Raw genomic sequence first — 26,621 nt, 5'->3', positions numbered from 1 at the left:
TCTTCTGCCTGCTTTCCTATCTGTCTCTTGACTGCCTATCAAAAAAGGCCAAAAAAATATTTTAACAAAAGGAGCCAGTTGAGGTGGTTTGGCCATCTGATTCTAATGCCAACGGGGAGACTTCCTTTGGAGGTCTTCTAAACACATCTGCCAGGGAGGATACCCCTGGGCAGACACAGAACTTGCTGGAGGGATAATGTATCTCATCTGGCCTGGGAACGCCTCAGGACCCCCCAGAAAGAGCTGGAAAGCGTTGCTAGGGGGAGGAACATTTGGAATGACCTGCTTCATCTGCTGCCTCAGGACCCAGCCAAGATAAGCAGAAGAAAATGGATGGATGGATGGATGGATGGATGGATGGATGGATGGATGGCTACTCAAGTTTTAGATTTATGTGCCTACATCTTTTGAGGTCTTCGTAACTCAATGTATGAAGCAACATCAAAAGGAAATATGCAAATCAGAACTGCTCTTGGGTAGTTTTTTTTTGTTTGTTTGTTTTTTTTACAAATATATTCAAGCTGGTTTCTTTTCACCACTGAACAGAAGTAGCCAAACTGTCAAACATGAGACCAAACAAATATATATTGCTGTAAAGGTGTAGCTACTGATCTTTATTATTTCATTGTGTTGATGATTACAGACAATACTGCCACTTTGACCATCTGTTTACAGCAAAGCCCTGAAAATCCACTGGCTGAATGGTAGAATAATAATGAGGGGTTTCTTTTTCTTTTTCTTTTCTTTTTTTTGTCCTGCAACACGCTCACTGCAAATATCAGCTTTGTTGTTGTTGTTTTTTTGAATTAATCAGCTGTTTGTCGCGCAGATTGTTGCGCTCTGCTCTGTCGTTGCGCAGACTGTGCGCAGAAGCAGCAGCCGAGACGCTCCCCCTCCTCGAGGGCTGCAGCCATCTGCCGCCTCTTTTTCAGTTTCAAACCAGCACATTATGACGTCTGGCTTCACTTGACACAACCGAAACAAACGTCTCCGAGAGCAGCTGTCTGCGCAGAAAAGCAGCAAAAGAAGAAGAAGAAAAAAACATTAAAGAAAGAAAAAAAGCAGACGCTCGCTCTGCGCAACGAGAGCCGCGGCCGTTTGCGACCCGGAGACAGACTGACTGAGCGGAGGATCATCAAGACGAAGAGGATTTGAATTAAGCAGATAACGGACAGCAACTCTGCATCCTTCGGTGAGGGAGGGAGGGGAGGAGGCAACTGTTTTGTAGCTATCTTGGAAGCCCTGGGTGAGGAGAGAGGGGGGGAGGAGGAGCGGAGAATGAGCTATTCTTGTACCAGCAGAGGCAACAGCCAGGACCCGTCAAGCGCTAAGAAGCCTGCCGGTGGTAATCCGGCCAGAGACGCTGGAGGCACCGACGGCGGCACAGACAGCACTGGTAACGGCAGCCCGAAGCAGACGATGAAAGTGAAGAAAGGCTGCAACGAGGTGGGGGTCCCGGTGACCACGGAGGAGGACCTGCTGGCCAGTGCCGTGATCACTCCGGAGGATGTTCTGGGTCTGCAGAAGATCACAGAGAGTAAGTTAGCTTTTTCTTCTTCTTCTTCTGTTGCTGGTGCTGGTGTTGTGGAGGGAGAAAAAGAAGCAGAAAAAGGTGGTGAAAATGTGAGAGCTCCTGTATGAGTCATGTATGGCGTCACTGCCGTGTCTCCGTGTATTTATGTAATCCATACAGGCCTGTGGGGACGCACTGGACCTGTGCGCTCTGCTCAGGTGTATTCCACCGACCTGTCTGCAGATGTGCATCAGAGCTCCTCTCAGCAGCCCTGTGACCTGTGGAGGTGTCAGCCCTGCACACCTCCACTGCTGTGTGGACCTTATGGCACACAAACGTGGAGGTGGGCTAGAGAGAGAGAGAGGAAAAAATGATGAAAACACAATGAGTTTCTACATGTAGATGACAGCTAATTGCATGCATGACTCATTGTGCATTTTACCTCATTAAACAGCCTGAAGCACAAGTTTTCACTTCAGGGTAATTTGTAGAAGTGGTGCCAGAGGGGTCAGGAATCTTTTTGCTTTAGGAAAAATAACAAGAAACTATTTTGCTAGTGTGAAAGTGGGAATATCACAAGTGTAAAGTGCAGTTAAAGTGGCAAAAATTGTAATTATCTTGTTGCTGCTGATGCATTCATTCATAAATAGCATTTTAATGTTGTAGTTCGATGAGCTGGAGATAATTTAAACTACATTATATTATGTTGTTGGGCACAGCAGATGATAATAGGAGATTTGTCACATAAATGTACACAAAAACTGCAATATTTCCGACAACATGAAGCTATTTTTCACTGCATTACTTGAGCCACATTCCTCTACTATATTGTGTCGTACTTCAGTTAAAATGTTGCTGTTTAAAATAACTTTCAACTCGCAATTTTCACCTTTTCGTAATCGTCCTGAAGGAAAATCTGCTGCTTACATAGCGCCTTACTTAATGCAGCTGTTTCTTTATAATTATGTCACACCTCTAAATCTCCAGGAAGCTCTTATGCACACAAGAACACCCGCATTTATCACCAACTCAGGTCTTAGTTAGCTAACAGGTGACAGCAGGACGTCCGACTATTTAAAGGCCGGTGTAATACCTCCCTTACACAACACGGTTCTAATGCAAACTGGTGACATGCGAGGATTTTCTCACGGCTATTTAAAAAAGGCTTTTGGGACATTTAAATAAGAACAAATTCACTTTTTTCCCTTTTCTGGTGCACATTTCACGAGCTGAACACATTTCCACATGAGACTGTGAGATACCATAAGCAATACGATGGCAGCTTGTGTTTTTACGCTCTTGAAGGCCATATTTATCCAACTTCTGCCTTTTTCTCCTCTCCTTAACCTTCGTCTTGTCCTGTGGGTCAAAACTGACCCGTTCTAAAGTTTGAAAATGTGGGGAAAAAATATTTTCACAGTGAAACTTCTGATGTCCACATTTTCAACATTTTTGCGAAATCTTTGAACATTTTTAGTGGAAAAAAAGAAATGTTACAATGTTTCTGAAGAACATTCACAAAAAAAAATCAAACAAAAGAAAATATCAGAAATTTTACTGATATATATGTAGTAACATTAAATGTTTTTAGGATTTTTTGGAAGATTTTTACTCATTTTTTTGAAAATATTTGCAAGAATTTTCTTGCCAAATTTGGGTGATTTTTTAAAAAAATAAAACTTTTAAGGGAAACCTTTAAGGAATTATTTGGATTTTCAGAAATTTGGGGAATTTTTTTTGCTGAATTTTTGTATTTTTATCAGACAAGGAAACAACATTTTTTGGTGTCTGTAAATCAGGACAACAGGAGGGTTCATATTTTTTGGTATATTTCATAAAAATAAAGTTATGGTGAGTTCTTGCTTGTCTGCTCTTTGTTAACATCCTCTCCTTTTACTCACCACCGCTGCAAAGTTGAGTAGTTTCTTTACTTGTCCTTAAACTAGTTCACTTTTAGAAGCCAGAGCTGTATTTGGACTTAAATGTGAGCTTGTGTGTGATTCTGTGTGGGTTGGATGTCCAGCTGCGTACGTGAATATCGTAACAGTTCTGTCTCCCACGCTGGACCCTGATATGGTCTTGGAAACTCTCACTTTCCTACCTAGCGGCGTCATCGCTGGAGGGGAGAGGAGGCATGTGTGAATCACCACAGCAACGTAGACACACGCTTGAATCACTACGGCAACGTGAAGCATCTCTCCCTTGGTTACAGCCAGCGGATCTCTGTTTCTCCCACACACTTCCTGCTTTCTTCCCTGCCCTGTTTAACGGTGTAGGTGTTGTGCCACTTGGACAGAGGCGGACATATGCACACGCACACGTTAACACTCGCCTGACACCGTTGTTGGCGGTCAAACAAAGCAGGAAACGAGCTGAGCTCTCTCCACCGAAGCCCTTCTGTTGTTTGGTGACTCGTCTGTCTGTGTGTTTTGTTGCTTCTCCAGTGGCTGGATTGGATTGTCTCTATGAGTGGCTCTGCACAGACTTCATAACAATCTTTTTCACTCAGTGGTTTGAACTTGTTTGGATGTCTGAGAATGACAGAAGAGGAAATGTGACTTTGTGTCAGATAAATTCTCAGTGTAAAGTTGCCACCGATAATTCTGTCCTTCATCTGTTTGGGAATCAAAGCAAGCTGCTCGGATTCATTAAGATTTGCATGGACAGAACGGGCTTTCTGCTCAGCCGACTGATTTGATCCAAATGTTCTTAACCGAATCTTAAAGTTAATCTGTCAGCGTGGAGCCTCGGAGAAGCAGCAGAGGCTCCCCTGCGGACACTGTGATTGTGTTTTGGTTCTTGTAGAGATGCCACTGATGGTGATTCCCAGAATGATTATTTTTTGTTCAGAGCTGAAGCTGTTCTGACAGACAAAAGAACAGTCATTTTTCAGGCAAAAAATGGCAAAAGCAATGTCAAACAATGTCAGACTCCACATTCTCATTTACGAGGATTTAACGCTTTTCCTTGACACTTATCATTGTATATTGAATATATTTGGATTTTTGCATGAACACCACATTTGAGGACAAGAGCTTCAGCTTATTTAACAGCTAATTTTATTTCTTAACAATGAAAATGAATGTTAGTTGCAGCTTTAATGTTGCCCATCACAATTTCCCAGAGTTTGCTGTTATGATTTATCTCTGTTTCAATTTCCAACATGAAAGATAGCAGTTCCTAGATATTAAAGATAAGAAAAAACAGAAAATGTTCTCATTACAGAAGCTGCAACTGACCTTTGGCTGATAAAAAAAAAAATTACAGTTCCTGTGTAATTTTTTGCTAATAAATTGAATAATTCACAAATTATTTCAGGTCGAAAATATAACAACAACTACATATAACAATAAAGCAAACAATCAACTTTTTTATGTAATTTGTTGCTTCAGTTTGGTTATTTAGAACCTGTACTGAGTGAGCACAGCGCTCTCTGACCTTTCTGAAAAATCTTGTCACTTCCCAGCTTGCTTATGCTCTGAGAGAAAGTTTGTGTTTGGACTTAAAGTGACTCAGTTTCCTCTTCATCCTCAGCGGCAGCGGCATGACAGCACAGAGCATTAAGTTCAGTGAGGCTCAGCTTCCTTTAACTGACTGGCATTGGTTGTTTCTGATCACATTCAGGCAGGTTTACAGCGCAGACATTACAGCAGCGACATTTAACCACTGCTACTGTAACGATTGTGCTTACGCAGACCTCCCTATAGCAACCCAACCTCCTCCATGTTTATGGATTTAAATAATGCTCATGCATGTGTTATTAAAGGGGATTAGCTCTCCGAGTAGCATCTCTGTTACTCAAAGTCTCTTCTGCCAAAACCCATGTACCTGTTGCTGGTGTGATGTGTTTGTAAGCAGCCACAGGTGTTTATTAATGTACAGCATTTGTTGTCATCGTTATAGCTTCTGTGTTTTATATGTTTAAAGCTGCACCTTGTCGTTTATTGTCTGTTTAGGCATCAACTTCCTCTTATGATTTCCACAGAGAGAGTCCTAGTTCTTGACAAATACATGATTATCTTTTTACCGCTACATTATAGAGGGTTTTAAACTATATTTATTGTTCATGCAGTTATGTGAAATGGCCAGTCAGGGTACTTAGAGGTAGATGTAGATCTGCCATGATTAGTCAATTAATAGATTGATTATTTGTAATTTGCCTAAGGGGTATTTTTTGAACCAAAATTGTCATCAGTCTCTGGTCCCAGATTCTCAGATGTGATGATTTGCTGCTTGTCTCAGTTTTTCTTTTGAGTTTTGTTGAGAAAAAACAAAACATTTGCAAATAATTAATTGAGAAAGTGATCCCCATTGGAAACATGAGCTGATGAATGAATCTTGTAGTGCATTGCAGTCCTTAAATCTGACCTGGTTGGCATTTAAGTGTTCAAACTTTTGTTGGCTCCTTTGAGTGTTTGTGATTTAACAACTACCTTGTTTAACTTAGAGAGTGTAAAGTCTCTGATTTGTTGCAGTGGTTACTAGCATATTAAAACAATTGTTGTCATGGTTACTAGCAGTATTTTCAAGTGGTCCTTGTGCAAAATTTTAACAGACAACTTCTAGCCAAGTATCCTCTGTAGCCACAGTACATCTTATAAGCAGTGTTTTGACACTGACTCAATCAGGAGGTGGTCAGTGTGCAGTAATTACACTTTCACTCATCAGCACCACGACCTCAGTTTCACTGCTCTAAACAGCATTTCCTGAGTGCCTTAGAATAAATTCACAGCTGTGAGACGGGACAGAAGCTCTCAAACACTGCTATGTGAACTGGGCTGTGACCTGTGAGAGCTTCAGTGTGAAAACAAAACAACAGCAACGATCTGCTGGAATAAACTCTGTTTTATGACCTATGAGGTCTGTTAAGCATCCAGAGCTCAAATAAACCACTTAGGCCTGCAGGCCTGTTAGCAGATCTGATGCAGTTAAATGCTCCGTGCTGTGAAGTTAAATGGGGCAGCAGGTGATGAAACCAGGCCAACTTTATTTGCTTGTCAAGATCATTATGAGATTATACAGATGGGCCGGATAATTAGGGAAGTACAAACACAGACACTTTTTATTCAAAGACAATACAGAGCAACAGAGATAATTACAGAGGCTGATTTCTGTGCTCATGTGACCCTTTAGACGATTTTTCATGCTACAGTGAAGCAGGAACTCGCTTCACCATTGGCAGAGAACAAAGGCTCACTGCTACTTGTGTGTAATTAAGTCTGATGTCCTACAATGAACCTCCACAGAATCTCAGGCTTTCCTTCTTCCCTCCTCTCTTCTGTTCACCGTCCCTGATTTTTAAAACCTTCTCTGTTTTTACCGCATCACTGTTGCCATGACGCTGTGGTCACCAACTAACAAATTCAGGTCAGTAAGGTAGGAGCGAGATGCGTCACTCTGCTACACCGAGGTGCTATCAGGCTTCATCACAGAGCGCTTAACAGGGAAAGTTATTGAGCTTTTGTGTACATTTTCACAAAAACCCAATAATGTAGCATTTATTCATTGAACATAATATGCTGCAGTTTACAGACATTTTGGATATTCATATGTAATATTTGTTAGCTCAGTGTAGTTAGCTAGCAGCTTGCAAGTCAAAAGCCGGAGTGTATCATTTTTAGTGTTTTGAATATTATATTACTTGATGCTTTAACAACAAATATAAATGCCTCCGAACGTATTTTTGGTCAGATATTTGGTGTTGAGCTTAACTTTACTGAGTCATGCAGCAATCTGTAACTACACACATGGACAAAATTGTTGGTACCCCTCAGTTAAAGAAGGAAAAACCCACAATTCTCACTGAAATCACTTGAAACTCACAAAATTAACAATAAATAAAAATTTATTGAAAATTAAATAATCAAAATCAGCCATCACTTTTGAATTGTTGATTAACATAATTATTTAAAAAAACAAACTAATGAAATAGGGCTGGACAAAAATGATGGTACCCATAACTTAATATTTTGTTGCACAACCTTTTGAGGCAATCACTGCAATTAAACGATTTCTGTATTTGTCAATGAGCGTTCTGCAGCTGTCAACAGGTATTTTGGCCCACTCCTCATGAGCAAACAGCTCCAGTTGTCTCAGGTTTGATGGGTGTCTTCTCCAAATGGCATGTTTCAGCTCCTTCCACATATGTTCAATGGGATTCAGATCTGGGCTCATAGAAGGCCACTTTAGAATAGTCCAACGCTTTTCTCTCAGCCATTCTTGGGTGTTTTTGGCTGTGTGTTTTGGATCGTTGTCCTGTTGGAAGACCCATGACCTGCGACTGAGACCAAGCTTTCTGACACTAGGCAGCACATTTCTCTCCAGAATGCCTTGATAGTCTTCAGATTTCATCGTACCTTGCACACTTTCAAGACACCCTGTGCCAGATGCAGCAAAGCAGCCCCAAAACATTACTGAGCCTCCTCCATGTTTCACCGTAGGGACAGTGTTCTTTTCTTCGTATGCTTGGTTTTTGAGTCTATGAACATAGAGTTGATGTGCCTTACCAAAAAGCTCCAGTTTGGTCTCATCTGTCCAAAGGACATTCTCCCAGAAGCTTTGTGGCTTGTCAACATGCATTTTTGCAAATTCCAGTCTCGCTTTTTTATGAGTTTTTTTCAGCAGTGGTGTCCTCCTTGGTCGTCTCCCATGAAGTCCACTTTGGCTCAAACAACGACGAATGGTGCGATCTGACACTGATGTACCTTGGCCTTGGAGTTCACCTTTAATTTCTTTGGAGGTTGCTCTGGGCTCTTTGGATACAATTCCAACGATCCGTCTCTTCAATTTGTCATCAATTTTCCTCTTGCGGCCACGTCCAGGGAGGTTGGCTACTGTCCCGTGGGTCTTGAACTTCTGAATAATATGAGCCACTGTTGTCACAGGAACTTCAAGCTGTTTAGAGATGGTCTTATAGCCTTTACCTTTAAGATGTTTGTCTATAATTTTTTTTCGGATGTCCTGGGACAATTCTCTCCTTCGCTTTCTGTTGTCCATGTTCAGTGTGGTACACACCTTTTCACCAAACAGCAGGGTGACTACTTGTCTCCCTTTAAATAGGCAGACTGACTGATTATGAGTTTGGAAACACCTGTGATGTCAATTAAATGACACACCTGAGTTAATCATGTCACTCTGGTCAAATAGTTTTCAATCTTTTATAGAGGTACCATCATTTTTGTCCAGGCCTGTTTCATTAGTTTGTTTTTTTAAATAATTATGTTAATCAACAATTCAAAAGTAATGGCTGTTTTTGATTATTTAATTTTCAATAAATTTTTATTTATTGTTACTTTTGTGAGTTTCAAGTGATTTCAGTGAGAATTGTGGGTTTTTCCTTCTTTAACTGAGGGGTACCAACAATTTTGTCCACGTGTGTATGAGTGTGTTGCTATGCTAACATCTCTGTGAGGCTGTAAATATACACCGTGGGGCTTTGAACAAAAAAATCAGAATGCTAACATGATGTTTAGCAGGTAAAATGTTCACCATCTTTCTATAAGTCGGTGTATTCCATCAGATCAGTACACTGACACGGTTTGAACCCCTTAGCTCAGACATTAATGTGGAAAATTCATAAATATACTGAGTGATTGAAGACATACATATGAACTTTAAATGAATGGCAATATAGGGACATTTTATGACTTAGAAAGACTTTTTAAAGATTTTAGATCAGGGGTGTCAGGCTAATTTTAGTTCAGGGGCCACATTCAGCCCAATTTGATCTCAAGTGACGAGTAAAATCACAACATAATACCCTATAAATAACCTCAACTCCAAATTTTTCTTTTGTTGTAGTGCAAAGAAGTACATTCTAAAAATGTTCACATTTAAAGAATTATCTTATTCCAAAACATCATGAACAACCTGAACTTTCTTAAGAAAAATCAGTTCAATTTCAACAATATTATGCCTGAATTTGTCATTCACACATTAAAACTTACAGTGTCTATAAATACACAAAACACTTAAGGTCAGACAAAAAAGCCAAAAAAACCCCAACAAAATAAGACAAAATATTACAAAAATGAGACACAAAATGACAAAAAATGAGACAAACAACATGAAACAAAACAAAAAAGAGAAAAATAATTGACAAAAAAGCTGTAAAGGGACAAAAAAATGGATGAATGACAAAAGCAAGCTAAAAAATTACACAAATGAGACCAAAAATGACAAAAGCAAGAAACAAAACAACAAAAAAGTACACAAACAACACAAGCGAGACATAAAAAAAACACAAAATGACACAATCGATGCACAAAGCAGCGAATAAAGAGGAATACAAAATGACAAAAATAAGACAAATCAACCAACCGAGGCAAAAAGGAAACACAAAATGACAAAAACAAGAAACAAAGCAAAAAAAATGAGACAAACAACAAAAGTCAGACTAGAAACAACCAAAATAAGACAAAAAAATTACAAAAATGAGATCAAAAATGACAAAAGCAAGAAACAAAACAACAAAAAAGTAGACAAACAACACTAGCAAGACATAAAACAACACAAAATGACACAATCAATGCACAAAGCGACGAATAAAGAGGAATACAAAATGACAAAAATAAGACAAATCAACCAACCGAGGCAAAAAGGAAACACAAAACGACAAAAACAAGAAACAAAGCGACAAAAACATGAGACAAACAACAAAAGTCAGACTAGAAACAACCAAAACAAGACAAAAAAATTACACAAATGAGATCAAAAATGACAAAACGACACAAAACAAAACAACAAAAAGTAAACAACACAAATGAGACAAAAAAACACAAAACGACACAAAACAACGAATAAAACAAAACAGAAAATGACAAAAAAGGACAAAAAAAACAAACAACGGAGACAAAAACAAGAAACAAAGTGACAAAAACATGAGACAAATGACTACAGTCAGACAAAAAAAACAACAAAACGTGACAAAAATGAAACGCAAAATGACAAAAGATCGATGAGCAATCTAGTATTTTACTTCATGAGCAAAACAACTTGTCATAGTCTAGAAATTATTTTAAATTTATAGTTTTACAGATTTACAGTTAATGTCTTCTCTGTCGATTTTACTCTTTACAAAGTCGTCCTGCAGCCAGATTGGATCCTCTGGAGGGCCGTTGTTGACCCACGGGCCGCATGTTTGACACTCCTGCTTTATATGATCTTATCCAGTCACAGTGCAGGTCATTAAGGACTTTCAAGCAATTTTTCCGCGGTGATTTCACCCTGCTGCTCTCTGTCTTCCCTCCACACCTGCATCTCTTCATCCCTTCTACTTCACCCCTGCCTCCTCTCTCCAGTGATTAGTTGGATTTGCCTTCATACGAGAAACTAAACCGGATTAGTCCATGTGAGCTGCCCTGGAGATAAGTGCCTTCCTTCTCCCAGCTAACTGGCAGATCTTCCTTTGCTAAAACCGTCCGAAGCGGTCATCTCTGTTGTCATGTATTGCAACGTGCTGGCAGATGCTGTTATTTATGGCCACAAAATGCAATATTTCAGATGCTGTATACTGAAGAACAGTAAAAGCTGACATAAGTAGCTAGTGAAATATTTATGTCCTGCATTCATGCCTTTCATGTCAGCCAGAAAACAATAAAAGTTGGTTTTACTGACTGTAGTAGTGAAGCATCACACCACATCATTGTTCAGCTACACTTTAACAGTCAGTGAACACAGACTGTCTTCAGTTCAGCAGTATGTTCAGTCTGTTTCATACATTCACATCACAAAAAAGCCCACCTGTTCGCCTTCTGTTTCTAACCCTCATGTCGTCCTGCGGGTCAAAATTGACCGGTTTTAAAGTTTGAAAATGTGAAAAAAAAAACATATTTTCACAGTGAAACTTTTGATGTCCACATTTTCAACATTTTTGGGTGGAAAAAGAAATGTTAAAAATGTTTCTCAGGAACATTCATTAAAAAAAGATTTTTGTGAATGTTCTTAAAAAATATTAGAAATTTTTCTGATATATATGTAATCACTTTAGATATTTTTAGGATTTTTTTGGAAAATTTTTACTTATTTTTGGAAATATTTACAAGAATTTTCTTGTCAAATTTGGGGATTTTTTTAAATAAAACTTTTAAGGAATTATTGGAAGTTTCTTCCTGAAGGTTTTGCAAATTTTTCAGAAATTTGGGGAACTTTTTTGCTGAATTTTTGGATTTTTTTCAGACAAGGAAACAATAGTTTTTTGGTGTCCCTAAATGAGGACAACAGGAGGGTTAAGGTTAATAGATCAGGAGCCTCCTGGTTGCAACATACAGGGTGTCCCAAAAACATTGACATCATTTGAGATGTTCATATGACTACATTGTCAGGAGAAATCATACTTAATAGGATTTATTTTGGACATAAAATGTTATATTCTACAAATTTCAAATGACAAATGACTTCTTTGGACTCTGACTACATTTTTTCTGAACTTGATTTAACACCACTTCTGAAACTCCAGATCCTTTTTTCCAACTCAAACAGTGTTGTGTTGTGTTCGCTAATGGTGTTAAAAGACTAATTGATGATTAGAAAACCTTTGTGCAGTTGTGTTAGCACATGAATAAAAGTGTGAGTTTTCATGGAAAACATGAAATTGCATGGACGACCCCAAACTTATGAACGGTAGTGTTTTTAGAGAAAATGTGGTTTTCATTAGTAGGTTTATATTGATTTTCACAACAGTGCAGGACACATGACCTGATGCATCCAGCTGTTATGTTTGCTGCTGTATAAGGAGGGTTTCTACACCATTTTATGAGAACAAAAACATATACACCTTCAAACTGAAAAGCATTACACAGCCTTTAATGTCACATTATATCCTTGGTAAGTTTTATTTAAAATGTATTGCAGTTTTCTGACACTTTTCCATAATTAAATATGTTTCCTAATTCCAAAGAGAACAGTAGCTGTGGAAACCTCCAGTAGGATCAACCCTCCGATCTGCAGCTCAGGTTGAGACACACTGAACTTGATCCCATTATCAGTGTCAGCTGTTATTGTCGCCCGCACGCACGTTGTGTTTATAAGCCTCTAATATGGTTTCATCTAAAACCCTGATTCTGGAGGGTTCCTTCGGCTCGGTCCTGCCCCGGCGTTAACTGGGTGAACTGCTAAAACGAGCTCAGAACTGTATATTTTGGCTGAATCTGGGTCACATGGAACAGAACGAGTTGAACTGCGGACTTGACCCAGTCTAGCTGTGAGCTGGTGATTTATGCCACATCTGCAGTAAAAGTACAGGAAGGTTGTCAGCTGAAGGTGACAAATGAGGGCAGAAAAATACAATAAAAATGACTGCCTCTTTCTCTGTGCGCTGGTCTTTGATTTTACTTTGGTAAATAGGTAACTTCGGCACTGCTTTCACAGCTTTAAGGTGTAACAAGCTCTCCTAAATGGTCTCAAAGTGTTGTGGCATCATTGCCTTTTTCTTTATTGATCTATTTTTTTTGACAGTTTTTGAGTTCAGTTGTGCAGCAAACAGTGCAAATTCTGTTTAATACCACAGCAAACGCTCATGAAGCAGCTGCTTTATCGGAGAAATATCAAAAGGTGCAACACTTTGTAGTGATTTCAATCAATTGAAATAGTTTTATGTAAAAAAAAGTTGGATAAAACTTTTCCATCATGTCATCACCGTACCTCTGAAGCACAAGTAGTTTTTGGCACAGCAAAAGTTTGCTGCCTTCCTGAGGAGTCGGAGTCCTGCAGCTCTTCATCAAACATCTCACTGTGACTCCTCGCTGTTGTTGTGTTACCCTCTGTACAAATTAGAAATTATTCACTAACAAAGTTGCCTGCGGTCTTGTTTTGCAGGCACATTTTGATCATCAGTTGCTTAAACTCTGTAACAAATACACCGCATTTCTGAGTGCTTCACAATAAAACGATTCAGAGGTTGTTGATGTGAAGCAGCTTCAGTAACTTAGTTCTGAATGGCAAACAATGAGACTTATGTCTGTGAGATAAATTATAGCAAACCTGGATTATCTTTATGCTTCCTTTCTTGCATCCATCCTGAAATTGAACCAGAGCAGTGTGGCTTCACTACAAACAGGGAAGACAATTAAAGTGAATAAACTACAGAATATAAACTAAAGTCCAAACACTTTAGTGTGTTTGTTTTAAAAGGATTCACTCCTCTGTAAAACAATGGATTGTTTATTCGCACTAAGCGGCCTCAAACAGTCTTTCTTCTGACACGCAACCATTACAGAAGACCCATCTGTACAACAACTCCTAGAAACTAGATGTGTGTAATCAAAAATCTAGACTGCAAAAAAATTGTAAATTGACCTTACGAAGGAATGAGAACGAAAACAACATAAATAAAGTGAAAGTTCCACGTGTTCTATTAATTTATATTGGAAAAAAAATGTGTAGAAACAGTGGAGACAGTTTCCAAAAGGTCACATAGTGAAGTAACTGAAATATTTATTTTTCTGTAACAGACACTGGAGTATGAACAAAAAACACAGGAAATGTCACCAGATGACTCAAACAACTTTTTTTTTTTCTTAGAAATAACTAGTCATTATAGAATGATTAGGATGATTTTGTAGGGGAATGCATCATCATTCAAAATCAAAAGTGATTTTTAAAAGCTGGAAAAAGCCATTTGGAACCTTAAACAGCCCCAAAGTAATTTCTGTTGCAGAAAAACTTCCACATCATCGACAGTTCTCTTCTTCTTCCAGCTAAATTTGGGTTTTTGGTGTTTCTCTCCTCTACTTTGCTCGTTTTGCTGGGCCGCCTGTCAGTCAACAAACTGCTTGTCTTGTAAAAACAAAAGCAAAGAAACACCCAATGAATTGTAGTAAATTATGTTCTATCAAACAGACCTCTCTTGTAGATTAGTTACAGAGGGTTTCTTTTTGCATCAAGCACCGAAAAAAGTCCAAACATGACACGTTTCAGTTGTTTTGTCTCCATGTAGCTCCTCCTGCCATGTGACTGCTGGAACTGGCACTTTCCAATGTCAAAGCTTCAATGATATAATAAGCAGCCACTAATCACACACACACACATTAAGAAACAATAAAAGCACTCGGAGAGCGTAGACCTCAGCCAGGCCATCTGTTTGTCTGTCTGTCTGTTTGTCTGTTTGTCTGTTAACAGCATAACTCAAAAAGTCATGGACGGATTTTCACCAAATTTTTACAGAATGTCCGAAAGAGCAAAAGTAACAATTGATTAGATTTTGGAGGTGATTCGGATCACCGTCTGAATCCAGGATTTTTTTGAAGGACTCTGTACAATTGAGTTAACAGACAAACAGACAAACAAACTCCGGTGATTACATAACCTCCTGGCAGAGGTAATTACTTTAAACAATTAGACCAAAGGTAGAGTCATGCCATGGTTGTATTTGCACTATTCATGCATGTAGCGAGGCATCAATATATCACCAGAATGGAATCCTAAAAATGAACCGTGTGCAAAAATGACATGCAATTTTGTAATGGAAACAAATTACTGTAAATGATGGGCATCACATTTGTTCACAGGCAAGAACATGAAGTCTGAGGTCCCTGCAGGATCTCTGTAAAACCTGCTGACAGTGAAATTTGAAGAAGTGGTTTGCAGACTTGCTTCCTGTTTCCAGCGGCTGAGTGAAGCCTCACCAGCTCAGCTTTGTCTGCTAACAGTCATCTCTGTCTGTTGCATAATTCAGCCTCGACTGCAGTGACCAGACACTTCGCTGCACATTTAGAATTCACATAAATTCGATCTGTCCCCTCACACGAACGCACTGAAGGCTCGGGACATGTTCTGTCTGGGGGTGTTTTTCACTATCACGGCGCAGAAGGAGATCTGACTGTGATGAACCGCTGACGGCTTCACTGGTTTCTAGCAGTCAGATGGTTGAGTGGGTCTGTGTGTGTGGCCTGAGGTAGCAGACTGCTTGTAATTTACTGCAAAACACTCCAGATTTTGTGGGGCAAAGTCAGATCGCACACACACTTACACTAAAAGGACACCGAGAGATGTTTTGTACTCACACATACACGCACAGCAAATCCATTGTCTCTCATTCAGCCTCATTGTCCCCATGAGACTTCATTAAGAGGCTCAAAGGTAACTATTAGCACCAGGTTAACAAAAGGACGAAGACAACACCAGCTGTGCTACAAGAGCTTAAATTATACACATGTGCAGCTCAAATGCACACACACATGCAGATCTGGTAATAATGGTCCCACTCCTGGCAGGCGCAGATATTGTATGTTAATTAAAATGATGCTGAGGGTGTTTCAGTGCCCGGTGTGTGTGTGTGTGTGTGTGTGTGTGTGTGTGTGTGTGTGTGTAGATCTTCAGGTGTTGTGCGGCATTAAACGGAGCGCCGTCTGCAGAGCTGATGGCTTCGGAAGCGCAGACCTCAGCGTTCAGACTGACAGAGGAGCAAAGGCATTACAGCATCACAGCGAATCACATCAGCTCTGTCAGGGACGCTCACCTCGTGCTGTAAATGGAGTTGACAACACGCTGGGACTCGGGGGGGAGCATGGCTCTGCTTCGGGACATGCTCCATACATAAACATAAAAAAAAGAATAACACGCGGAGTATTGAGAATAATCCCACAGGGGGGATTAATGTGGAAATAAACAGGCTCAGGCTCCAGCTTGGTAACATCTTTATCCTGATTGATCCTGACCAGCACGTTATCTCATTTACATTTCACATGCAGGAGCTAAACTAATAGTCATAGATGCGTATTATTCAAATTTGAAATGAAATTCAATTATTTTTCTGGTTAATTTCGCTGCTAAACCTTCAGTAACTGAGTTCTTTGGCAGTGACATTGTCATAACATTTTAAATTCTGTCTCCTTGCACAGATTAAACCCCTGAAATCTCATCTCTGTGCATCTAAATTACATATTTAGAAGGTTTTTTTTTTTCCCCCAGCAACATAATCTCTTATGGCCTTCAAATGACTTAGATGTTGTTTAATACCCCTAGAATGTGCAGATTTATGACTTCCCAGTGTCTTTCTGCATGCAGCCCTCCAGCTCACCTACGGCTCTGCTCAAACACTGTAAAAACCACATTACACAATGACACCTCAGCCATAGGACACAGAAAGTCCGACCCTACAAATTGACAGAATAAGGTTTTCTTCATTGTTTATTTTTTATTTATTTGGACGGGACAGTGCATTTAAAAGAATGTACAATCTCATAAGAGTTTACACAAGGTTGCAGAAAATGTGCCGGATTTAGCACAAGGCTAATTTCCATCCGTAGCCCCGCACATGAAGGAAAAAATACAGCGCGACACACGTTTAAAGAAACAATATAGTAAACAAGAGCAATTCGAGATTTCTGACCTCCTCCAAGGGAAGATGATACGAAGTTGGAAAATCTAAATCCGAATCCAGAATCCAGATCCTTAACCGGATCAACACAAAATTTGAATGGAGTCTTCCCTGGGCCAAGATCCACCTCTGGTGAAAATTTCATGAAGATTTGACAAGTAGTTTCCGAGAAATCCTGTCCACAGACACGCACACAGACACAAATAAATAAACGGACCCGATCGCATAACCTCCTTGGCGGACGTAACAAAGAAAACAACAATTAATACTACTGACTGGGTTAAATGTACCCTGAAGTGCTACTATTTTAGAAAAGTGCTTTCTAGGTACAGCCTGCCATAAAGTGCATATAGTAAAAGAGCCTGTTTTTAAAGTGACCGAGTTCCTCAATGTTCACACATTTGACTGTCAATCAGCCACATCTTTTACTGTCTCGTCCTTACGTTTGATGTACGAAACTATGGCTCTGTTTTTGAAACTGCCATTGGTTTGCTGCAGTTTCAAGGTGGAAATGCTCAACCGTGGCGTTGACTACTTATTTCGCTTATGATGTCCATGTGGACACGTTAGTAAGGTACAAAAGTTGATTTTTAAGTTGATATTAAGCCAGAGCGACATTGGCCCTCATTGTATTACAACCTGACAAATGTTAGTTCAGTATTCGTTCTCTTTTAGCTCTGTTTTTGGTCTCCACCAACTGTTCTGTAAGCTTATGACCAAGCAGCTGAACAATAAGTCTTTGTAAATCTGCGGCAGAGAGTTGTACATTCAGATTATAATTCTCTTTATGTTCATCACTACAAATGACTCCCTCCACAGTGTACATTGCTGTGAGGATTGTTGCACGTCTCTTCTGATTCACGTCTGCTGTCGTCTTCAGCTTCAAGCACATCCACTTCCAGCATGTAATTCAGAGTTGGAGATATGGAGGATTTCTCGCTGTGGATGTGTAATAAAGAACAGCTGCTGTGTCGATTGGCCATCATTAGCAATTAAATCCTCCCTCAGACCTCGATGTCTCCAGTGTTTTACTGTTTCTTAAAGCAGGCAGATGTAGTGCTGACGCAGCAGACACACTCTGTAGCTGTGTGAGAGAAGAGAATGTGTCCATCGACACAAACTGTTAGAACTGGCAGAGACGACTGCAGATCTCTGAACATGAAACCAGAAGGAAAGACAGACACTGAGCTAACAGATGGACATGACATGTAATCACACACATTCACTGATCTTTTAAACTCTGTGTGTTTCATTTGTAGCTGCTCAGACATGCAGTGATCTGATCTCAAATCCCTGACACCATGTTATCCTGCATGTTTTATCGTTCACCAACATCATGTGAGGTGTGCATCCATGGATAGATGTTGCAGTTTCATCTAGCTGTGGCATCAGATCAGACAGGAAGCAGGAAGTGTGCTCTGCTGAGGAACTCTAATAAGCAGTGACACTGCCTGGTAAGGGCAGGAAGGATTAGGGGAATAAAAATAACTCACTTCTCTTTCTTACTTGGTGCTTTAGTGTGTGTGTGAGTGCCTGTGTTGGGTTTGTGAGGAAACTGCTCCTCTAACAGCTTCCCATCAAGATTTTTGTCAAAAATGCAGGAGGATAGTTAATTCTTAAATAAATGCGTGTGCTTTTAAACAGCTGACAGCTAACTAAAACTGAATTAAAAAGGAAACTGTTCTTTTTTTGTCTATGTGAATGTTTGAGTGCATGTTTCCATTTAAAAAAAAGCGTCTGTTATCAGGTTAACCACCTTAAAGGCTTCTCAGTGTTGTCTGTTCATAGAGAGCACTGGATGCAAAGAAGCGCTTGAGGTTACAGCTTCATGACTGTAGTGCAACTAGTGTCTGTTTAGAGAGGTCATTTTCTGAGTTTGCAACTGTTTGCTTCTGCTTTTCTACACTAGAGAATGACCGATACTGGACTTTTGGCCTTGTTCTGGGTCTCTTGGTGATTGTTCTGCAGATCTTTTTGGTTATTTAACGTTTCGTGGTTGTTTCAGAAACTTTCCAACAACTGTTGTTGTTAAAGTCTGCACTGAGTAGACCAGTTCATTGATCCATCCATAATATAAAGAAGCCAACTTAATATGACGAGAGGTGGCTGCTATTTTTTCTAAAATGAATAAAATTCGTTGTCTTCATGAAGTAAGATTCTTGAATGAGATCAGGAAGTATCTGATCAAAGAACATTTTTCTCTTCCAGCTGTGACTTTCTCTGTTCTCTTTCATTAACACATTTCCTCAATACTCATTTTTTGCCCCCATTTCTACTGTTTCCTCATTAGATTGTGTGTTTATTAGAGAATTATCAATATTAATATAGTACAGTATTTGACGTATTTTTGTAAAATCCATATTCTTTGTATTTTCACTCGAGCACTCCCTGTTTCATAGATTTTCTCTCTAATGTGTAACCCTGCTTCCTTTCCTTTCTCTCTCAGATTATCTGTGCAGCCCAGACGAGAACATTTACAACATCGACTTCACCAGGTTTAAGATCAGAGACATGGAGACCGGCACAGTGCTGTTTGAAATCACCAAACCTCCGTCCACAGGCGAGTCTCTCAACTAATCTATGAACGTGTTTCATTTCACCTTACTTTCCCCTGAAAACAGTTGCAATGAACACATTTTAAAGCAGCTTTTACAGTCCATTCACTTGAAAAAAAACACCAATTTAAAACACTGATGATTGTCCTGTGTGAAGTTTTTCTTTTGTCTTGTAATTTATTGAGAAGTTTACAACGTCAGGAACAAAGGATCTTGACCTTTACGCAAAAACAGCAGCACTTGAAATTCAGCATTTCAAGTTAGACATTTATATTTTATTTGTTGTTTATAATGTACAGACATTTCAAGTGTTTATTGGGGTACAGTAATTTCAATATTTATTAACTATTGTACAAAGACATGTATTTATATTATTCTAGCTATGATATTATATGATCATACTATGGTTGCCAACAGACGTATAGCACTTATAGCTTATATTAACATTATAGTACTGTAGTTATAAAACATTTATTAGCTGCATATATACCATTAGTAAATGCTAAAGTAAAGTATCCTTTAAATCAGGCGTCAGAGCTCGAGCTGAAAGAGACAGTCGGTAGTTTGATCTGTTGATTTTAGCCCATTGATCGACGAAAACCTCAGCAGTTGGAGCTGCAGCTGTCACCCAACAAGTCCTGGAGGCAAATAAAGGTGCCTCATAAGCAGCTGCCAAAATATGCATAAAAAAATCCTCCCTGCTTTTCAGTCACCAAACTCAAGCTATGAAAATAAGTCTCAGCAGGAAGCCAGAGGCCCGTAATTACGACATCTATCATCCCACATAATTCAGCAATGTTTAGTTCAGCAAGAAAAACAAATCTGTGCTTTTTCTCCACCAAACAAATCCAAAATGTCCCTTATTTGACAGCAGACACCAACTGGAACGTACACCTGTCACTCTTACTGATTCTATTCCAGAGAACCATGTGGAAAATGCCACGTCTAAAAGAGTTTTATTTCTTCTCCAACTGATCTTAGATAAAGCAGGAGAGAAGAGGGATATCGACCCAAACGCTGGTCGGTTTGTCCGTTACCAGTTCACCCCCGCTTTTCTGCGACTGCGGCAGGTTGGAGCAACGTAAGTGTTTGTAATCCAGTAACCGATGTGTTTAATATATCTCGTTCTGTCACTCACATCTCTCTCTTTGTCTTCGTCCGTCCAGCGTTGAGTTCACCGTCGGAGATATGCCAATAGAAAACTTCAGGATGATCGAGAGACATTATTTTAGAGAGAAGTTGCTCAAGAGTTTTGACTTTGAGTTCGGCTTCTGCATGCCCAGCAGCAAGAACACCTGCGAACACATCTACGAGTTCCCACCTTTGTCCGAGGACAGCAGTAAGTCGACACATGCAGCTGTAAAAAGCCACAATGCCAGACACTCACCTTCGTGAACAAGCGCTCTCATTGACCGTGTTGCATCAAAGACATTACCAGATGCTGAATCCACTAAAACACACTTTTCCCTCCCACGTTTTTGTGTCAGTCAAAGAGAAACAAGAGTCTGCAGTGATTCTAGCAGCTCTCTGAGGCTGCATTTAAAGACAGTGGTGCTCAGAGCTAAATACTAATAACTCGTGGTGCTCGGATTGTGATGCAAAGCAGGTAATATTTGCCGTATTCACGCCAGATTTGTGTGATAGCATGTTAACTTTATTACAGCTGAGGGGATGTCATTAGTTTGGTCTGATTCTGGTTAGATAAAACATCAGGGAATCAACTAAATGTTTACAGTTCATCATGAGAGTGACATTAATGTGTGATTCTGTCGGCCTCATGGTGGCGATAGAGAAGAACTCAGAGCTGTTAGGATTCCTCCCCTGGGCACCGTGAATGTTTACACAAGATTTCATTTCTACAAACGCGTGGTTCTTGAGATGTTTCACTCTGAGCCAGCACTTTCTCTTTCTTATTCCTTCCCATTGACAGATCATCGTGTGATCTGCTCAGATTTATCCTGCAGGGTTCCTACACAGTACGGAAAAATGTGATTTCATGGTGTTTGGAGCAGCCAAAATGTTTAACACTGTGAGAGAGCACAGGCCAGAGTGAGGCTGAAGGGGTCAAAAGAAAGGCAAGAAGTATGTCACATGAATGAGTGCTACGCAGAGCTCTACTTCTAAACCTCTTCACCTGTCCAACACAGCCTGTAATACATCCATCCATCTATTATCTGTACACGGCTTTTCCTGTGGAGCGTTGTGGAGTCATGGAGTCTATCCCAGCTGACTCAGAGTGAAGGAAGGAGACGCTCTGGACAGGTCACCAGTCTATCACAGGGCCACACATAGAAACCAAACACTCACATTCACACCCACGTACAATTTAAAATCATTAATTAACCTCAGCACTCGGCACAGGGAGAACACAGAAAAAGCCAGCTGAGATTTGAACTCAGGACCTTCTAACTGGACATTAATTTCTCTAAATAATGTCCTTCTAAATTGGATGTTAATTTTCTTTGTCAGTGAAACAAAAACAGAGATTGTTGTTTTTAGCCGTCCAGATCAATTAGTTGGCTGCTTCAGTGCTCTTGGCCTTCTAGAAATCTACAGTCGACCCTCCTCACAAAATCTGGGAGTGGTTTTTGGCAGAGCTTTTATTCTGAAGCAAATCAGTTCTGTTGTCAAAACCGTATTGTTTCAGTTGAGGTCGTTGGCCAAAGTAAAGCCCTATCCGTCCCACAACGGCTCTGAGAGAGTCATACATGCCTTCATTTAATCTAGGTTAGACTACTGTATCTCTCTGTATATCAGTCTTGATCAGACGCCTCTTCGTCGGCTCCAGCTGGTACAAAAACGCTGCTGCCCGGTTTCTAACAGGGACAAAGAAACGGGAGCGCATCACTCCACTGGCTTCCTGTCTGCTCCTAAATTGTTTTCCAGATTTTATTGCTTGTTTTAAGGTATTTATCTGAGCTTTTAACTGTCCATGCTCCAGTTTCGATCGGATGGTTCTTAAAGCTCCCAGATCCACACTCAGAAACAGAAGCAATCGAGCCTTTTCTGTGGCTGCACCCGATCTGTGGAACCACTTACCTGTTCAAATTAGAGCCACTCAGTCTCTTTCAGGTGCCTTCTGAAGACACACATGTAATCTCTAGCTGAGCCTTAACACTTTAAAATATGGTATTTCCTCACAGATTATGTTTTGTTTTCTATTTTATACTGTGAAGCACTTTGGTCAACCTTGGTGTTTTTTTTTAAAAATGTGCTTCATAAATCATTTGACTGTGTTCTGGACTTGGAAAGTTCACAGCCTGCCTCTCAGATCAGGCTCAATCTGCTGCACCTGTGTGATTGAGCTCGGCTGTGTGCTGTTGCCAATCAGCTGGGCGGGGATTTAAGGAGGGATCTCTCAACTGCTCAGATGGCTGTGGGTAGGCGACCTGGAAGGTTCGACGCCATCAGTCGGCCTTCTTATGGAAACCTAAGTGTCTTTGTCAATGAACAGAACTAGGCACTTCATTGCTTTTGTTTTGGGGAATATTTTTTCTTTCAAAGGGAGAAAGAGATAAAGCTTTTGTTTGGTCTACCACCTTTGGTAGATTTAGCGGGGGATGGTGGCATTCAATCACACACGATCCTATTTTAGACCACAGAACCCTGCTTTCCGTTTGTTTGTGCAGTTTTTGTTAAGTTCACCCGTTAACAACCTTGGTTCATTTAGTTTTGTCTGAGAAAAGAGGGGGGTGAAACGTAGCAACTAACTGAGGCGACAGTTCTGACCCGTCTGCCACACAGCTCTGCATTAGTTTGAAAGAAAACACCACAATATTTCAGTTCATGTGCTGCATCACAACAAACTTAATCAATGATGTCATTATTAGAAAACCTAATCACATAAGTTAATGGCTGTGTTTATCATTGTGTCTGTGGTGACTATATAAGGTTGCATAGGTGCTGTGAAAAATATTAAATCTTTTTTGAGCTCTTTCTTTTGTTTTTTTAATAAAAAAATAAAAGTTATGGTATGGTGCAATAGTATAGAATACAGTGGTGGAAAAAAAGTTTTCGGACACCCTTAAAATTTTACACAATCTCAAACATAAAATATTTGTGGAAAAATCTTCTGTGCTTCAAAAGGTGTGGCTGCATTAGACAGAAACAAACACAAATTACATTTTTATTGTTTACAAGAAAAAAGAACAAAACTAAATTCTACCAAAATGACCCAATGCTCAAAATGTATTATCTTTATGGAACCAATCAATTTTAAGTTTTTAATGGCCTTTTTAGGATTTGTTTAGTATTACGGCTCTGTTTGTAGTAAAATACATTTCAGTTGAAGACCTAAGAGTGATTCTTAATGCAATCTACATGAAAATGTATGAGTGTGTGAACTTTTTTTCCACCACAGTATTGATTCAACATGTTAAGAGAGAATAATAGATATATTTCTTGAGTTCTTGGAGAAAAGGAGAGTGTGGACTGTTTGAGACATTTATTTTTTAAAGGCATCAATATGACAATTTTTCCTTGACTTCAGTTGAAGTAGTCTTCTTATTTTGCACAGACACTATCAACATTTGAAAGCCTTGTTACATTTGAGAATGTATCCAATGGGGCATCACAATAAAATCAGGCATGATGTGTTAAATCCACGACGGGAGATATATGATGTTACCTGAAATTAGCTAAATAGCCCACATATATGGGTATTGGTTGATACCGGAATCAGAAACTTACAGCTGGACGATATCAGTTATTAACAAAAAAAGCCAATATCGAACATCCCTAGGCAAGGCAAGGCAAATTTATTTATATAGCACATTTCAACAACGAGGCGATTCAAAATGCTTTACAAAGACATTAAGAACAGAGGATGATGATTATTAAAAGAAAAACAAAAGAAAACATTTATGAAATCATTTTTTTTTAAAAGTCAGTAAAGACATCAAAAACAAGTCAGAAAACAAGGGCAATTATTAAAAGAAAAACAGAACAGTAAAAAGATCAAAAACGAGTCAGAAAACAAGGGCAATTATTAAAAGAAAAACAGAACAGTAAAAAGATCAAAAACAAGAGTCAGAAAACAAGGGCTGTTTAAAATAACTGTCATAAGAGTTAAAATAACTGCTAAAAGTAACTGTCATAAAATAAGGTTTAAAATAAATTAAAATACTTTAATCAAAAGCAACTGAGAACAGGTACGTCTTAAGAATGAATTTAAATGTGCTGAGAGTTTCAGCTGATCTACAGTTTTCTGGGAGTTTGTTCCATATATATGGAAGAAGCAGCACGTTAATCATGTTTCTGTTGTGTGTCACAGTCAGGGAGATGATCCTGCACCCGTACGAGACGCAGTCCGACAGCTTCTACTTTGTGGACAATAAGCTGGTGATGCACAACAAAGCAGACTACTCGTACAACGGCGGGACGTAGAGACGACACGGCGGCGCGAGACACGGGTGGATTTACGGACTGGAGTTAACATCCCGTCAATCCAGCGGTGTCTCTTTTCTCTCCTTATTTCTGTCTTTCTCTGTTTTCTTTCTCCTGCTGAGGGAATGCCATCCAGAAAACATCCACACAGACGTGTTGGTTACCTGTATGTGTGTGTCTGAACACAAACACACACAGGGATGGACACAGTTTGCAGTGTGAGTGTGTGTGTGGCGTGATAAACCAGCAACTTTTTAGATGGTTTTTGCTCTTCAGATATTGATAGAAAATTTTTTTTTTCATTCCTGTACATGTTAGCATCTAAGAACGTGTGTTTTTAGGACTTTTTGGGGGAAATCATTTCTCAGATTCAGTGAGTGTGTTCGTGTGTGTGTGTACTTTTGTTTTTCTTGTGAGTGTGTATACTTTGTATGATTGTCTGTGTGTGTCAGTTCAAAGCATGACTACTGCTCTGGGGAAAATATATTCATTTAAATGTTAAAAAAATGTGATCATCTGGTTTGCAAAAGGTCAAATAGATTTCCAAAATCTGTTGGCGCCTTTTCTACTCAGTAGGTAGTCGGTAGTTATTTTTAATTTATCATTTCCTTCCCGATCTCTTTGTTCCTTATTTATTTCTTGACCTATATTAACCATAGGGAGTGCGTGTGTTTATTGTATCCTCTCAAAGCACAACATCTTTACAGAGCCGACGATTATAAAGATGAGCCGATATGACCGTGAACGTACTTTGTCATCTGTGCACCGACTGTTCTTCTCCTGCCTCGTGTCGCTTAGTTTAGTTGATAAAGACGTTGTAAAGGAATTCTTGGTTGTCTCAGGAGAGAAGAAGGTGGAGGAATGTAGCAGAAGTCATTAAAAGAACAAATCACGATTACATCTTTTTGTGTTTGTCCTTGTCACGTCTCGTATAAACATTTTCTCATTCTCAGTGTTATCAGATTTCTGCCTCTCATATGTTTCGTTGTTTTCACTCATTCCAGTGGTTTGGACCTGAGCGTGCTAATCTGTTGTTGGTCTGAAGGCATTTATTAACCGAACTGTCTCTGGATGCCTCGAAACTGTAATATGCACAACCTTTTCTCTGTCGCCATCTGTGCTGAGACACAACCCGACTCAAGACTATCCAAACTGGTCTTTTGCTTCATCGTTTCCTCACATACTTTCTGATTTGATGCACTTGAATGTCAGTTTGTGCAACTGACAATTTAAATTATTTGAATTTAAACTGCAGTGCGTTCAAACAAATGGTGGTTCACGAGGAAAGAGCAGCCGATCAAAAGGAAATTATGTCAATGCACCTGCACAAAAACAAGGTGGGCATTGATTAAAAATGATTGGAAATTGATCGGCTTTGTTGTTTTGGGCCTGAACAATTTGCACAAGAGACAAATGTGTTAAAGTAGTGAACTGAACTGGAGGGGGCTAAACATCAGAGATTAAACTGATTGACTTGAATGTTTTGTCACAAAAAATGTAACACAGATACGTAGAACAGATTTATATATGACCGACTGTGACTCATGCAAATTATTTTGAACTCGTGTAAAGTTTTTGACAAGTCAAAAGTTGGTGAGGCTGAACAAAAGTAAAATAAAGATTTATGGAACTTTTTGAAGTATCTCCGTGTCTCGACTGTTTTTTCTTGGGAGAATGAAGGAGACGTTTGTTCACATGGTGATGTCTTTATTTTCAGGATACAAATGGCTCATATCAATGTAATGTGGAGGAAAAAAAACACACATTACCCCGCTGGGACGTTCTGTTTCTGTCAGTTTATCACCTTCACTCCTAATAAACATGATAGAAACTGACCTTCACTACAGTCGCT

At 39.5% G+C, this 26,621-nt stretch overlaps 1 protein-coding gene across 1 annotated transcript; it reads left to right on the top strand.

Annotated features, from left to right (window-relative positions):
* Nucleotides 1-839: 839 nt before the first annotated feature.
* unc119b (unc-119 homolog b (C. elegans)) lies at nt 840-26,411 on the top strand. Its single transcript, XM_022206591.2, has 5 exons — nt 840-1,537; nt 19,276-19,389; nt 20,366-20,465; nt 20,551-20,723; nt 24,657-26,411. Exons 1-5 carry the CDS (start codon nt 1,279-1,281, stop codon nt 24,767-24,769), a joined length of 759 nt encoding a protein of 252 aa, XP_022062283.1. The 5' UTR covers nt 840-1,278; the 3' UTR covers nt 24,770-26,411.
* Nucleotides 26,412-26,621: the final 210 nt, after the last annotated feature.

This window comes from Acanthochromis polyacanthus, chromosome 17, assembly GCF_021347895.1.
Source record: "Acanthochromis polyacanthus isolate Apoly-LR-REF ecotype Palm Island chromosome 17, KAUST_Apoly_ChrSc, whole genome shotgun sequence".
NCBI lineage: Eukaryota > Metazoa > Chordata > Actinopteri > Pomacentridae > Acanthochromis > Acanthochromis polyacanthus.
The sequence above is the reverse complement of the archived record's forward strand: the minus strand, read 5'-3'. Positions and strand labels throughout refer to the sequence as shown.